This window comes from Bidens hawaiensis, unplaced genomic scaffold (genome assembly GCF_021521415.1).
Source record: "Bidens hawaiensis isolate Kalapana, Puna unplaced genomic scaffold, B.hawaiensis_p1.1 tig00019363_1, whole genome shotgun sequence".
NCBI classification, from domain to species: domain Eukaryota; kingdom Viridiplantae; phylum Streptophyta; class Magnoliopsida; order Asterales; family Asteraceae; genus Bidens; species Bidens hawaiensis.
The window spans coordinates 300,079-313,678 of record NW_027492943.1 but is presented as its reverse complement, the minus strand read 5'-3'; the positions used below and the strand labels follow the sequence as shown (position 1 = coordinate 313,678).

Sequence of the window (13,600 nt, the reverse complement as noted above, 5' to 3'; positions counted from 1 at the left end):
TTATATGATTATGGAATCTTGAGTTAAATTCTAATTTTGCATGTTTAATCCATGAATAAGTTATCTTATTCTAAAAGTCCGTAGTCGATCACATTTGTGGGAACAAATATGAAGCAAGACTATTATGAACTAGGTTTGGTGGATATTCATAAGAAATGAATATGGAGCATAGGTTTGCTGCCAAAGTTCATAGATATTTGTGGGATACAAATATTGGACTGACCCGCTCTCAATATTACTACATGGAGTCGATTGACTTGATCATTAGTAATCTTGAGTAAAGGAGAATTTCATATTATCCTTAGACCTGAGATGTATATTGGGTCTTGATTTTCACCGAGTATTACACTTTGACTCTCCCCTTCGCTATTCGTAAAAGATGGTACATAAGGATGAGCTCGGGTGGAGTATAAAGTGATAGTGAGAGGCGTATACAGTCAAGACGGAATTTGTTCCTCTTATGTGTTGAGAGTTTAGATGTCTAAGGCCTGATAAAGTTGAATTGTAAAGAGAATGATCACCTATGTCTCTTAGATTCAACATGACATCTAGTAACAAAGGGATATAATGATAGATTCACCTAAATCATATCAAGTAAGGGACTTGAAGGGATGATGTTATTGAATGGCACTTCGTCAAACACATTAGGGGTGGTGAACTGTTGTTAGGCGGTATTCACCACTTGCATTAATTTTCTATGTATCTCGTGCAAGTGGGAGATTGTTGGAATTACGTATGCCCGAGACACATAATTATACTAATGTGGCTAACTGTGTTTGATCCAAGTCGGGTCATACCCAATAACAAGCTAGACGACACCAAATGTATTCTTTTAATGATTTGATCATTTAAACGAATACCGAACACTACGTGTGTAGAAAATTGGTTTTCTAAACAAACACACTTGAGGATTTAAATAAATTATCTGGATAATTTGTTTATATAAATTAATTATTTAATTGGTTAAATAATTACATAAATGTATGTGCATTTTATAAAAATGAGTTTTATAAAATAAAAGGAGATGTTTTAAATGGTTAAAACAAAACAACAAAAAAAAAAAAAAAAAAAAAAAAAAAGGAAAACCGGCCACCCCATGTGGGTGGTGGTTTTGGTTCAACCAAATGTTTTGTCCTTTTGTGTGGACCATCTCTTTATACTCCACCATTCACAAGACATGCATTTTTGATCTTGTCCCCATTTTGAATTCAAGAGTTGAATCAAAAAATCCTCTCTCTTTTCTTCCAAAAAAAACTCACGGCTCATTTGGGGTTTTGGGAGAGCTTGGTGAGCTTGTTTAAGTGTTCATAATTCCTAGCAATCAAGTTGGTGTTGTCACAAATAGCTTGGGGTATCACACTCTTGAGGTCTTCTTCTTTGGAGGCTTGCCATTCATCCACCATCCCCTTCAACAACCTACATCTTCTTATAAGGTATAAGGAGGTACTTTTACATTTCATAAGTATATTGTTCTTGTAATATTGATCCTTGTTCATTGGGTTTTTAGTTTTAACATATTGGTATGTTCATAACAAGATTTAAAATCTAAGCTTCCGTTGTGTTTTCTAGTTAAATATGGTTAACTTGACTTTGATAAACTTGTATAAAACCCAACAGGATGGGTATGGGTCAATATGGGTAAAGTTAACCCATCTTGACTCAAGTGAAGGTTAAAATATAAAGGGTTTAAAAACTCTCAAAAAAATATTCAAAAAAATTAATAAAAAAATAATATCTCAAAATATAAATAAAAAACGCAAAATGTAAAAAAACTAAAATGTTTCCACCGTCATCCTCGTTCATAAAAAAACCAGTTTTTGATCTGTTTAGGTTTATTTTTTCGGTTTTTTTTGGGTTCTGTTTTGCTTTTTTTTTTTCATTTCGTCATATTCGGTATCTTTTCGGTTTCAATAATTTCAGTTTCGTTCTCTCGGGTTCTGTTCGGTTTCGTGGGGTTTGTTGAAAATAAAATTGGATTGAGCTTGTTTTAATCCATTCTAACACATAACAAACCTATTCTAACCCATAGCCAAAAGTTATTAGTATTTCCCTAACCCATCTTGATCTCCTTGAAAAATCATTTTGATCCATCTTAACTCATTTTAGTTTTAAAATTATCCATATTGATCTAAAACAACCCATTTGAATTTGTTTTGCCACCCCTAATCGTAATTATGCCAAAACAATAATAACACAAATATCATTAACAATCAAATGATATACCGTAACATGTTTGACCAAACTCAAATAACAATATAGTTAACACAGATAATTAATTACATCATCTCGATCTCTAACGTATTGTTATTTCATAACATCTGAACCATAGCTTCCAAGTTTTATCATTGGCCGTCAATATCTTTTTGCATAAATTCGAGGTCAACATTTTTTGGTCTTTGATATGTGCTAAAATATACATATTATTATATAACACGTAACTTACTAAAATAGATAATTTATTAGTTGAAAAGTGTTGGGAGTTGGGATGTAACATCCTGAAAGAAGAAGTGAAAAATGTAAATATAAGAAAGTCTAAAACCCTGATAAAAAGTGTGCTTCTTCTTCTCAGCTGATTAATTAAAAGTTTAAAACCCTAGTGTTCCTTCCTAGTCGCCGATATATACATACATTACATACAGAGTCCGTTGAAGATGGATATGGATCGAGAAGATGAAGACGCTCTTCGAAAAGTACAGGTCCGATTCGTTACGAAGCTTAAACCGCCGTTCAAAGCTCCTGAAACCTCCATAGCTCTTCCATCTAATCTCACCAGGATGGGCCTCTCTGCTGTCGTTAATAACCTTCTAGAATCAGGTTATTCTATATCTTTTACATTATTATTATTATTAAGTCAGTCTGTGCTTTAATTTTGCAAATTAGGGCTCTTAAAGCTCTACTGTTGAATCCTACATTAGTTATTCACTTCAATTAGAAGGTAAGGTTAAAGATAAATAAAATGAAATTTGATCATGTACAGCAAGTAATCTAAATCACTTATTATCATCGATTAATGTATGGAGATGATGGATCGGAAACAAACACGACGTTGGAAATTATTCGCCTGACATAAAACAAATTCTTTGATGTGAAACTCAAATTTTCAGCAAAACAAAGTTTTCACATAATCAACAGACTCGACCACATAACCCAACGGAAACGGAAAGCAAATCATATTAAACAAAACATTTCATACCTATTGGATGCGAGAAAACGATGCGCGATAATGGTTTTTGCCAATCGAAATACATATTGCATGGGATTAAAACTTAAAAGAAACCTAAAAATAAGGCTAGTCATAAAGTGATACACGTGTATGAAGTATGAACCAAGCCCTACACTCTCGAAACATATTCAGTAAAAAAATCATGTAAAAAGTGAGGGTCCGTCAAATGCAACAAGAACATCATTCAGTTAAAGAAAATTCTCACAAGAAAGAATCGAACGGGCTAGTTTTGCTTTATCAACGCTGACATCCCACCAGTGAACTAGAACTGTATGTTTGACATGATAAAATGTTTAATAATTAAACATAACCGTGATCATAAAATGGCACAGTTTTCAAAACTGTTTGATCAATATAGATTATAATCAGATCTGTGTCACCTTGTATGATATCAGGAAATGATGACTGGAAACATGAACCGTTTGATTTCCTTATCGGTGGCGAGTTTATAAGGATGTCACTCAAAGATTTTCTTCTTGCCAAGGGTATCTCAGCGGTATGTTATTTATCAGCATGCTTGTTTTTTAAGAAGCTAATGATTCTTTTAAACTGTAATGATATATATATATATATATGATTGCAAAATGTGTTAATCTACAGGAAAAAGTTCTAGAAATTGAATACATAAGAGCTGTAGCTCCACGCAAGGAAGAAGATCCTTTATTACACGATGATTGGGTTAGTGCAGTTGACGGTTCAAGTCGGTTTATTTTGACTGGTTGCTATGATGGGTTAGGAAGGTAAGAGCTAAAATGTTGTCATAGGTTTTTTATTTTTATAATTCTATGACGATTTAGTTTTTTTCTATATTATTGTAATAAAACTAAAAAGTGTGTTTTTTAAATACAATTTAGAATATGGGAAAGTGCTGGCGTTTGTACACATGTTTTGGAGGGACACGGTGATGCAATTACATCAGTTGGTATCGTGAAAACAACAGGTATGATATGTTTTGCAAAGTTATAAATTCATTATCTTTGGTTATTATGCACTTGATGAATAATTGAACATATATACGGTTTTATGAATGTTATTGCTTACTGAACATACAGAAGATGAAGACACCAATCTTGTTGTTGCTACTGGTTCAAAAGACAAGACCGTGAAACTTTGGAAGGTAATATTGCAATTTCACAACTCTTTTTTTTTTCACTCAACAGATTTTTGGAATTAACAGTTCATAGATAATGTTCCCGCTTCATAGGTTTATGCAGAGCCACAAGCAGAGAATATGAAGATTGCAGCTTTTAGAACTCTTCGTGGGCATACTGCTGCTGTGAAAAGCGTTGCAGCACAACCGACTGCTGATATGGTTTTTTTCTTTTTTTGTTTTTCATATTTTTGTGTGTATATTTATGTTTACATATGATTTATAAGAGACCTATTTTCATAATTATGTAGCTGTGCTCTGGTTCTTGGGATTGTAGAATCAATTTATGGAAGACTGAGCCCACTGAAGGAGATACCGTGTCAACAAAGAAAAGGAAGAAATGTAGCAAGGAAGAAGATATTCAGTCAGAGGTAATTCAAATATTTAATAACTTCATCTTTTTATATAATTTCATATTTTTTGGATTATTGTCAACTTAATTTTTCTTCCGTGTAGGGAGAAGCTGTATCTACACTTGTAGGACATACACAATGTGTATCATCAGTTGTTTGGCCCGAACACGGAACCATTTATTCTGGATCATGGGATCACTCGATTAGAAGATGGGATGTGGAGACCGGGAAAGATACATTAAACATGGTATGCAATTAAATTTTTGTTTGTAATAGCTTACACAATTCATTTTTGATCATTAACATTTTTATTACATGTGCAGTTTTGTGGGAAAGTGATTAACTGCATCGATGTTGGTGGTGAAAGTTCTGCTCTTATTGCTGGTGGTGGCTCTGATCCTATTCTTAGGATTTGGGATCCTCGAAAACCTGGTACTCTATATTATTAACATACACACACAAAACAGAAATTTACACAATCAACCCTAAAGTAGTTACAAATGTAATTTAGGCACGTTGGCTCCAAGCTTCCAATTCTCATCACACACGTCATGGATAGCGTCATGCAAGTGGCACCGCAAGTCATGGTATCATTTGCTTTCATCATCTTATGATGGGAAAGTCATGTTATGGGACTTGAGAACTGCGGTAATTTTTTTTAATATTTCTTTATTAAATTCTTGTCACATTAATATGTATACTTATAATCTTTGATATATGTTACGTGTTGTAGTGGCCATTGGCTATAATTGATTCGCATGAGAATAAGGTGCTATGTGCCGATTGGTGGAACGGGGATAGTGTGGCAAGTGGAGGAGCAGATTCAAAGCTAAGAATTTCTTCTGAAATTTGTATCGTGTGATTTGAAGGTATACTTAGTAATTGAATAATACTTGGTTATATTGGTTGCAACATATCATTTAACTGACTTGCATACATGTTATTTGCAGGTTTTAAGGGATGCAAAATTTATTTTGTTGCACAACCGACATGGAGTTGGAGATTTTGATGTTTCAAATGTTGTGATGCAAGTATTTTGAATGTCAGTCATGTAATACAACTAATAATTCATTTTCTTCACAATTCACAATACAATTTTGCATATTGATTAAATTTTTGAGTCATGGTGGTGTTGACAAAGTTTCTCTCATGTGGTAGGTGATCCATGTACCAGCTATACATTTATCTCTTTATATAAGACAAAACTTGATATCTATTTAATTTTGCCCAACTAGAAAAATGGGAACATGTTTTAAATGTCAAGTATTGTTTGGTTAAAAAAGTACCAGCATTATCTTTAATGATTTTTGGAGTGGATTCCTCGCTTATATGATTTTTATTTTTGTTCTTTTAGGAGGCATGATTTATTTGTAAGATCTATATAACTCAAAACATCGTGATATACAGTCTTATATAATTGTTAAAAGTGGAGGTTCTGGCTAGGTCAAAATAATTGGAACAAGGTTTTTATTACCCTGTTTTGAGTACTTGAACCCAAAACCGATCATACCCATAAAGTACGAATAGAGTATGCATTTCAGTTCCAAAACCTGATCCGTACCCGAAAGTACAGTACAGTCTTAAAACGAATTCAGTTCAATACCTAAAACTGGGGTTTTCAATACCCGGAAACAGGGCATTACCGCTGGGATCAAACCTGGCCGACCAGACCATTTTCCAATGGCTTTATAGCCGTTTTAAGGTCCCATTTTCCAATGGCTTTATAACCGTTTTACGGTCCTTTCTGACCGCTTTCAGCTGTCCAAACTTCCCCAGGCTTAGTATATATTAAAACTAAACTGTTTGACTAAACCGGTCAAATTAAAAGTGAACTGTTTGACAAAAACTAAACAGTATATTTTGCTTTTAAAAATAAACTGCAGGTTTTATTTTTTATAACTAACCTGGCCAAAATTTTGTCAAACATAAACCCAAAAATAATGCAACTTTCAGGCTGCAGCATGTAATTACCATATTTCTGAAATGATCGTGCAACCTAATTAATTAAAAACCAAAAGTATGGATCTGACGCATGATTTTTAAAAGGAAAGAAGGGTAGTTTATACCCAGGGGTATTTCGGTAACAGTTTTTGAATTTTTAGAAAACTTGACACAAAATAGTCAAACCCGGGTCAGTTTATACCCAGGGGTATTTCGGTCACAGTTTTGGAATTTTTGAAAGACTTATATTGGTTGACAGGAAAAAGTCAAACGGGTCAGTTTATTTGTTTATATGTTACACATCAAAATTTTAAGTTTTTATGCCAAAAAAATGGACTTGAAGCCAAAAAAACAGAGGTGCAGCCCCCAAATAACCAGACTGGGTTTTGAAAATAGTCAAATACCGACCAGGTTTTTTTAATTTCCGACCTGGCTTTTAAATACCCGGAACCGGGTATAACCAGTTGCAGATCTGGATTGGGTTTTTCTACACCTGAAAATGGGGTAAGTATTAAAATACCAGGGTATAGGATACCCAGTTCTAACCGTTCTATACCTTACCCGTTGACACCGGGTATGGTTTTTCAAGTCAATAACCGGTTCCATACCTAACCAAGTTTAGCCAAGCCAATACCCGGTCATATCCGGAACCGGGTATTGGAAAAACCCGCAACTTGCATCCCTACTTAAAAGGGTACCATGCCATGTTACATTCATGTGTAATTCAATATTTTTGCATTTATTCGCCTAAAGAACTGAAAAGAAACAAGGGCATATTACATAACATATCTTATAACGATGTAAAAAATTATGTTACAAAAGGTGCCCAGTAAACGAACCAATAAGTTCTAGAATATATGTGAACCCGCGGGCCATAACATGGACTTCCACGGGTTCACAAGACTGGGGCTTGATCTAAAACCCGAACCACAAATACAATAACACAATATCACCTTCTATGGAAGCTGTGTAATGATTTTGGAACCCCCTCAAAGAAATCCAAGATATAGCTCTCAAGATCGTCAGCTGAATACCTAATGTACTTCTCACTTATGTGATTAACATGTCTACCAACAAAAGTTCTATAAGCTTGAATCACTTTAAGCGACATTGAGATCCTCACATCCTCACGAAGTTGACTATTCGGTATTGACCATCCGGTTTGACTTCTGTAAATCTCTTCAAAGGCGGTGTAAAACGCCTGCAGCCTATCTCTAAGCAGATTTCTCAAAGTGGACCCCGAACTACTTGAATTAGATAACCCATCTTCTCTAAGAAAGTTCAGAATCGAGCTCCACGTGGCCCGTTCATAACTCATTGCGTATTGTTGAAACTTCCAGTTGCGTTTTCTAATCCAATCGTCACCGAGAACATTTCTTAGCTCTGAGTTTTTAACCTTTTCCGCCATGTAATTAATATTATTCATCATGAAAAGATGTCCCAACGCCTCGTCTTTGTATAACTTTGACTTTTCTTCGAGGTTGCATTCGAGAATCGACATTAACGACCTAAAATGCAATGCCATTGGAGTTGAAGATGCGTTCCCGTTATCTGTATCATCATTATCATTATTATTATTCCCGGGACTTGTGTCAGGTGAAGATGAAGAATGTTGACCGTTGACCGCTTGATCACGGTCTTTCAAACAAGTGTTTAACGAGTCGCTGTAATCGGTTAACGCTTTGATGTAATTCATGACATATCGAGTGAGATGGTGATTCCCGCCACCCGGGAACGCGCTATTTGACGTGTTGGACCCGACCGCGTTCTCAAACTTGATAAACGTCGCTTTCACACATTCACTGATACGTATCAGAACGTCTTGGAACTCGGTTCTAATGCAGAACCCACTTTCATCCGAGTACAAACCCTCTATATCGGGCATAAGATCCGCTAACACTTCATACATATCGAGAATCCTTAAAAGTTTCTCGGGTTGGTGGGGCCCGATCGAGATCGCTTCTGCAAAGTATAAAAGCTGCAACATTGAAGCTTTTGACGACTCGGCGAAACAAATCGAGCTCACCGGCTCAGCTTGAATTTGACTGAAAATCTGCTCACATAAAAACTTTTCACTCGCGAGATACTTCCGTACAAAGACCCTTATACCCCTTGTCCATCTTCGTATTCTCGAGTTTAACGAAACCCATTCCATTTTCAAAACATCTTCAATGCTCAACTTCTCAATTTCAAGAATAAAAAGACAGTCGTCTAACGCATCTTTACGAGCACTAATAAACGCCTGAGAACATTCTTTCCCATAATTCGAATCAAACATCAACCTAGCAATGCTTCTTAAATCAGGAATCACTTGTGGATTAACCAAATCCATAATAAAGACCTCGGAGCCACGGCTCACACTATCTCTCTGTACTGAATCATCAAACGAATCATCCCCAAATGAGACCATTGAATTCTCATCTAGACCATCATCTTCACTAGACCGAAAAGATAAATGTTCAGGCTCAAAGTTTTGCCTGTTATGAACAAGCATATGCCTAAACTCCTCCTCAATCCTAGCCATAGACGTTTGAATAACCGCGTTAACGGTCCTCAAAAGGTCGTTTTCGTCTTTACTCAGATTCAAACTCTCCAAACTCTCGGCTAGTTTTCGAGCTTCGTCGACTGTTTTTAAATACTCTTTAGCTTCTTCAGGATCACAATCCCATATCATCGATTCATCCGCTTCCCAAGCCATTATCTTTTCCCAAATCGAGTTAACCCGTGTCCTAATATCACTCAACTCTCCGTCTTCTCGTTCTTCATCGTCTTCATCTTCGGTCACAGTAACCATCATCACAGACGCCAATCGAACGCTTAACTCCACCAGGGTTTTCCTTGCTTCATTACTTATTCTCTTGTTGTCATCCAATACCTTGATAATAAGCTCGGCAGCAGCAATCAAACTCTCTTCTTCGGCAGCTTCCATCATGGGTTTACACCCTCCCATAAAAATATAACAAAAAAACAAATAAAAAACACACACAAAGACACAATAACACACTTAATCAACAACCAAGAAAACCCTTGATCATAAGAGGAATTTCATCGAACACTTGGTGTGCAAACCCAAAAAAAGATGATTTCACCTCAAAGATGAAAGAGGAATATTATCAAACACTTGGTGTGCAATCCAAAACCCTAAATGAAATAATAATACCCAAATAGACGATCAAAATCAAGAGTAGGAAAAAAGAATCGAAATCATGACTTGTTGACCAATTTGAACACGAAAACAAGTACGAAGACTAATGTTGTTTGTTTGTAAAATAATAAAAATCGGAGCTTGATTTGTCTTTGGTTCTTGTAGCCAGCCGGCTGTTATTGAAATGATTAATATTAATATTATTATAAATTGGAAAATTACGTAATGGGGGTTTGACCTTTCAAACTGCAGTCAGTCAAGCAGCCGTTTCCGGTCTGCAGAAAGTTTGTCTACGTGGCGTTTGTTTATTGACCACATCCCGCAGAAATTGATAGTTGGACCGGAAAGTCAGTCATACCGGATTACTACCCGATCTTTTTCATATTGAGTCTTTGCTTCAAGGCACATGTTTATAATTGGGACGATTCCCAAAAAATAATTCAGGACAAGAGAGAGATTTCCTTAATAATTCAAATTTTTTTAAAATTCTCAAACTAGTCCATGGAAACCTATCAGCAGCGTGACATTGGTATTCATGACGTGAGATTTGAGTAACCAATCACAATCTGACACGTGTACAAGAACGTGAAAGTTTCAATGAAATATGTCTTCATCGAGAGGATTCAACCCAAAATTATTTTCTCAGAAATTCATCACATTCGACGCATTTCAGGTGAATTTCATCTTTTTTTTGCATAAAAAGAAGAGTTGTCAGAAAATATGGTTTTTAGATGAAATTATCTTTTTTCATAAAAAGAATAGTTTTCTATAAAACCTTTTTGAAAATCATATCCACCACCACCCCCGCCCACCGCCATCATCAACCACCACCACCCACCGCCATCATCCACCACCACCACCCACCGCCATCATCCACCACCACTACCCACCACCATCATCAACCACCACCACCACCATCCACCGCCATCACCCACCACCACCACCACCACCATCATCCACCACCACCACCCACCGCCATCATCCACCACCACCACCCACCGCCATCATCCACCGCCATCATTGGGAAACTATTTTTTTTTTTACTTTTTTGAAAATCATCTAACAAGACTAAATTCATTTGAAAAGTATCGTTTTTTTTTCGTAACATTTTTGAAATTTCTCTTAGGAGACGAAATTCACCTGAAAATCGTCGGAGAAGATGAATTTATGAGAAAATGATTTTGGGTTGAAAACTCTCGGCCAAAATAGATTTCGTTGAAACTTTCACGTTCCTTTACACGTGTCAGATTGTGATTGGCTACTCAAATCTCACGTCACGAATACCAATGTCACGCTGCAGATAGGTTTCCATGGACTAGTTTGGGAATTTTAAAAAGTTTTGGACTATTAAGGGAATCTCTCTCTTGTATTGGACTATTTTGGGAATTGTCCCTTTATAATTTGGGTAAATCCCCAAATTGTCCATTTTTCTCCTTCAAGTCAAGGGTTTGTTTACACGCAAAAAATATTCCAATATTGTTCATCCACAATACCGACGGATCCTTACTTATTCTCCGACACCCGACATTTTTTTTCCAACCAACCGTCAAGCACCACCTGTAACTTTTAAGGGAGGATCCGTGTGTAAGTTGAAATATAAGTTTGCCGGCGACTTTATTTACATCCGCATGTTCCCGTCGTTTCCGACGGTCAGAGATCGTGTCGCCGTCGGAAACGACGGTATGGCAAAAGACACGGATCTTCCATGTTTTCCGGCGACCGTGCTTATAAAGACCTACCCGCAAGTTTTGATATTCCGGCGACCATTTAATGTATTCCGGCGACCTTATATTCCGGCGTCCCAACTTATTATTCCGGCATCCCAACTTATTATTCCGGCGTCATAACGTATTATTCCGGCGTCCCAACTTATTATTCCAGCGTCCTAACATATTGTTCCGGCGTCCAACCTTATATCCCGGCGTCTCAACCCTTATATAACGACGTCCAACCTTATATAACGGCGACAAAATTTTTATATATAACCATCTAATTAATATTTTGTTTAAGTTAAAATATAAATAAATATATTTATTTTCATCTCAAAAATACATTTTGTTTAAGTTTGTACATATTATGTATTTCATTACCTTTAACATATTATGTATTACTTTTCACTTCAAAAATACATTTTAGCTAAGTTGGTATATATTAGTTTTAAAAATATATGGGATGGATAGAAATTAACATTTTGTATAACTGGTTTTGTTGTTGGTTGGATAGTAATCAGGAAGACAACTAAGTTATGGTGAAGATGTACATGGATCAGTGTCTATTTAGTCCCTCCAAAGTCCAACCTATTCCTCAATGTATTCTTATTAACTTTGTAATTTTTTTCACTTGTATAATAAATTCCTATTTATTGTTTTATTAACTTTTAGTTTTCTGAGTTATCCCTATTTAGTTTTCAGGAATAATAGGTTGGGACGCCGGAACAATATGTTAGGACGCCGGAATAATAAGTTGGGACGCCGGAACAATATGTTATGACGCCAGAATAATAAGTTGGGACGCCAGAATAATATGTTATGACGCCGGAATATAAGGTCGCTGGAATACATGAAAGGATACGGTTTTTGCCGGAATATCAAAACTTGCGGGTATGTCTTTATAAGCACGGTCGTCGGAAAACATGGAAGATCCGTGTCTTTTGCCATACCGTCGTTTCCGACGACGACACGATCTCTGACCGTCGGAAACGACGGGAACACGCGGATGTAAATAAAGTCGCCGGCAAACTTATATTTCAACTTACACTCGGATCCTCCTTTAAAAGTGACAGGTGGTGCTTGACGGTTGGTTGGAAAAAAAAAACGTCGGGTGTCGGAGAATAAGTAAGGATCCGTCGGTATTGTGGATGGACAATATTGGAATTTTTTTTTGGTGTAGACAAACCCTTGACTTGAGGGAGAAAAGTGGACAATTTCGGGATTTGCCCTTATAATTATCGACTTTCCAATATGGTTTCTAGAATATCTTTTGTTTAACTATCTTTAAAGAAACAAACAACACATCTTATCTTACAAAGTTTCATATAACATTCAACTAGTATGTTCACATAAGCTTTCAACTCATCAATTTTCTATTTATATAATTTTCACATGTTAATTTGAACATTAACTCTTTAGTTGAAGAAGATATCAAAATAAATTGTTATAATCATCATTTATTGAATAAAGATAATTAATTGTTTAATTGTTATTTTTTTTAATTTTATTTTATTTTTGGGATTTTGGTAAATTATTTATGAAAATTTGGACTGGATGTATGGATGTTTGGATTGAAATAGTGGTTTAAGTAACGAAGTTTGGATTATATTGTTGTTTTATTAAACGCACGGTCCAATAAAAATTATAATTATATCTCATTGTTATATTCATATTTTTAGCATTCTTTATGTTGTGTTACTTAAATATTTTATAATTTCAATAAAAATAACATTTTAACACACAACTTATGTTACAACATCTACATGTTAACGCTTTATAGTTTACAACATATGACTTCAGTAGATGATGAAGTTTTATTTAATATGTCTTTAATGTTTTATGGTATAAGTTAGAAATATGTGACATAACTTAGAATTATGTTTTAAATTGTTATTTTTCTTTATTTGTTTTTGTATTTTAGATTCTTGTAATTAAAACAACAATGTGATACCTTATAATAATAATCTATATTATATTATTAAGCATAAGTGATGGACGAAAGAGTCATTTCACAATTAGAGCATGAGGATACAAACGTCATTTCACAATTGGGCAGAAAAAGTAATTTACCATTGCATC

General features: G+C 35.4%; 1 protein-coding gene and 1 pseudogene across 1 annotated transcript; one reads left to right on the top strand and one right to left on the bottom strand.

The window, feature by feature from the left end:
* The first annotated feature begins 2,640 nt into the window (after nt 1–2,640).
* Nucleotides 2,641–5,998, top strand: LOC143558229 (ribosome biogenesis protein WDR12 homolog). The gene is made up of 12 exons (XM_077047107.1): nt 2,641–2,814; nt 3,619–3,719; nt 3,824–3,963; nt 4,078–4,163; nt 4,276–4,340; nt 4,428–4,535; nt 4,625–4,744; nt 4,830–4,973; nt 5,050–5,158; nt 5,238–5,374; nt 5,460–5,595; nt 5,677–5,998. The coding sequence occupies exons 1-11, from the start codon at nt 2,652–2,654 to the stop codon at nt 5,586–5,588; spliced, it is 1,302 nt and encodes a 433-aa protein (XP_076903222.1). The 5' UTR covers nt 2,641–2,651; the 3' UTR covers nt 5,589–5,595; nt 5,677–5,998.
* Nucleotides 5,999–7,616: 1,618 nt separating this feature from the next.
* Nucleotides 7,617–9,845, bottom strand: LOC143558228 (exocyst complex component EXO70E2 pseudogene; annotated as a pseudogene).
* Between the last annotated feature and the right edge of the window lie 3,755 nt (nt 9,846–13,600).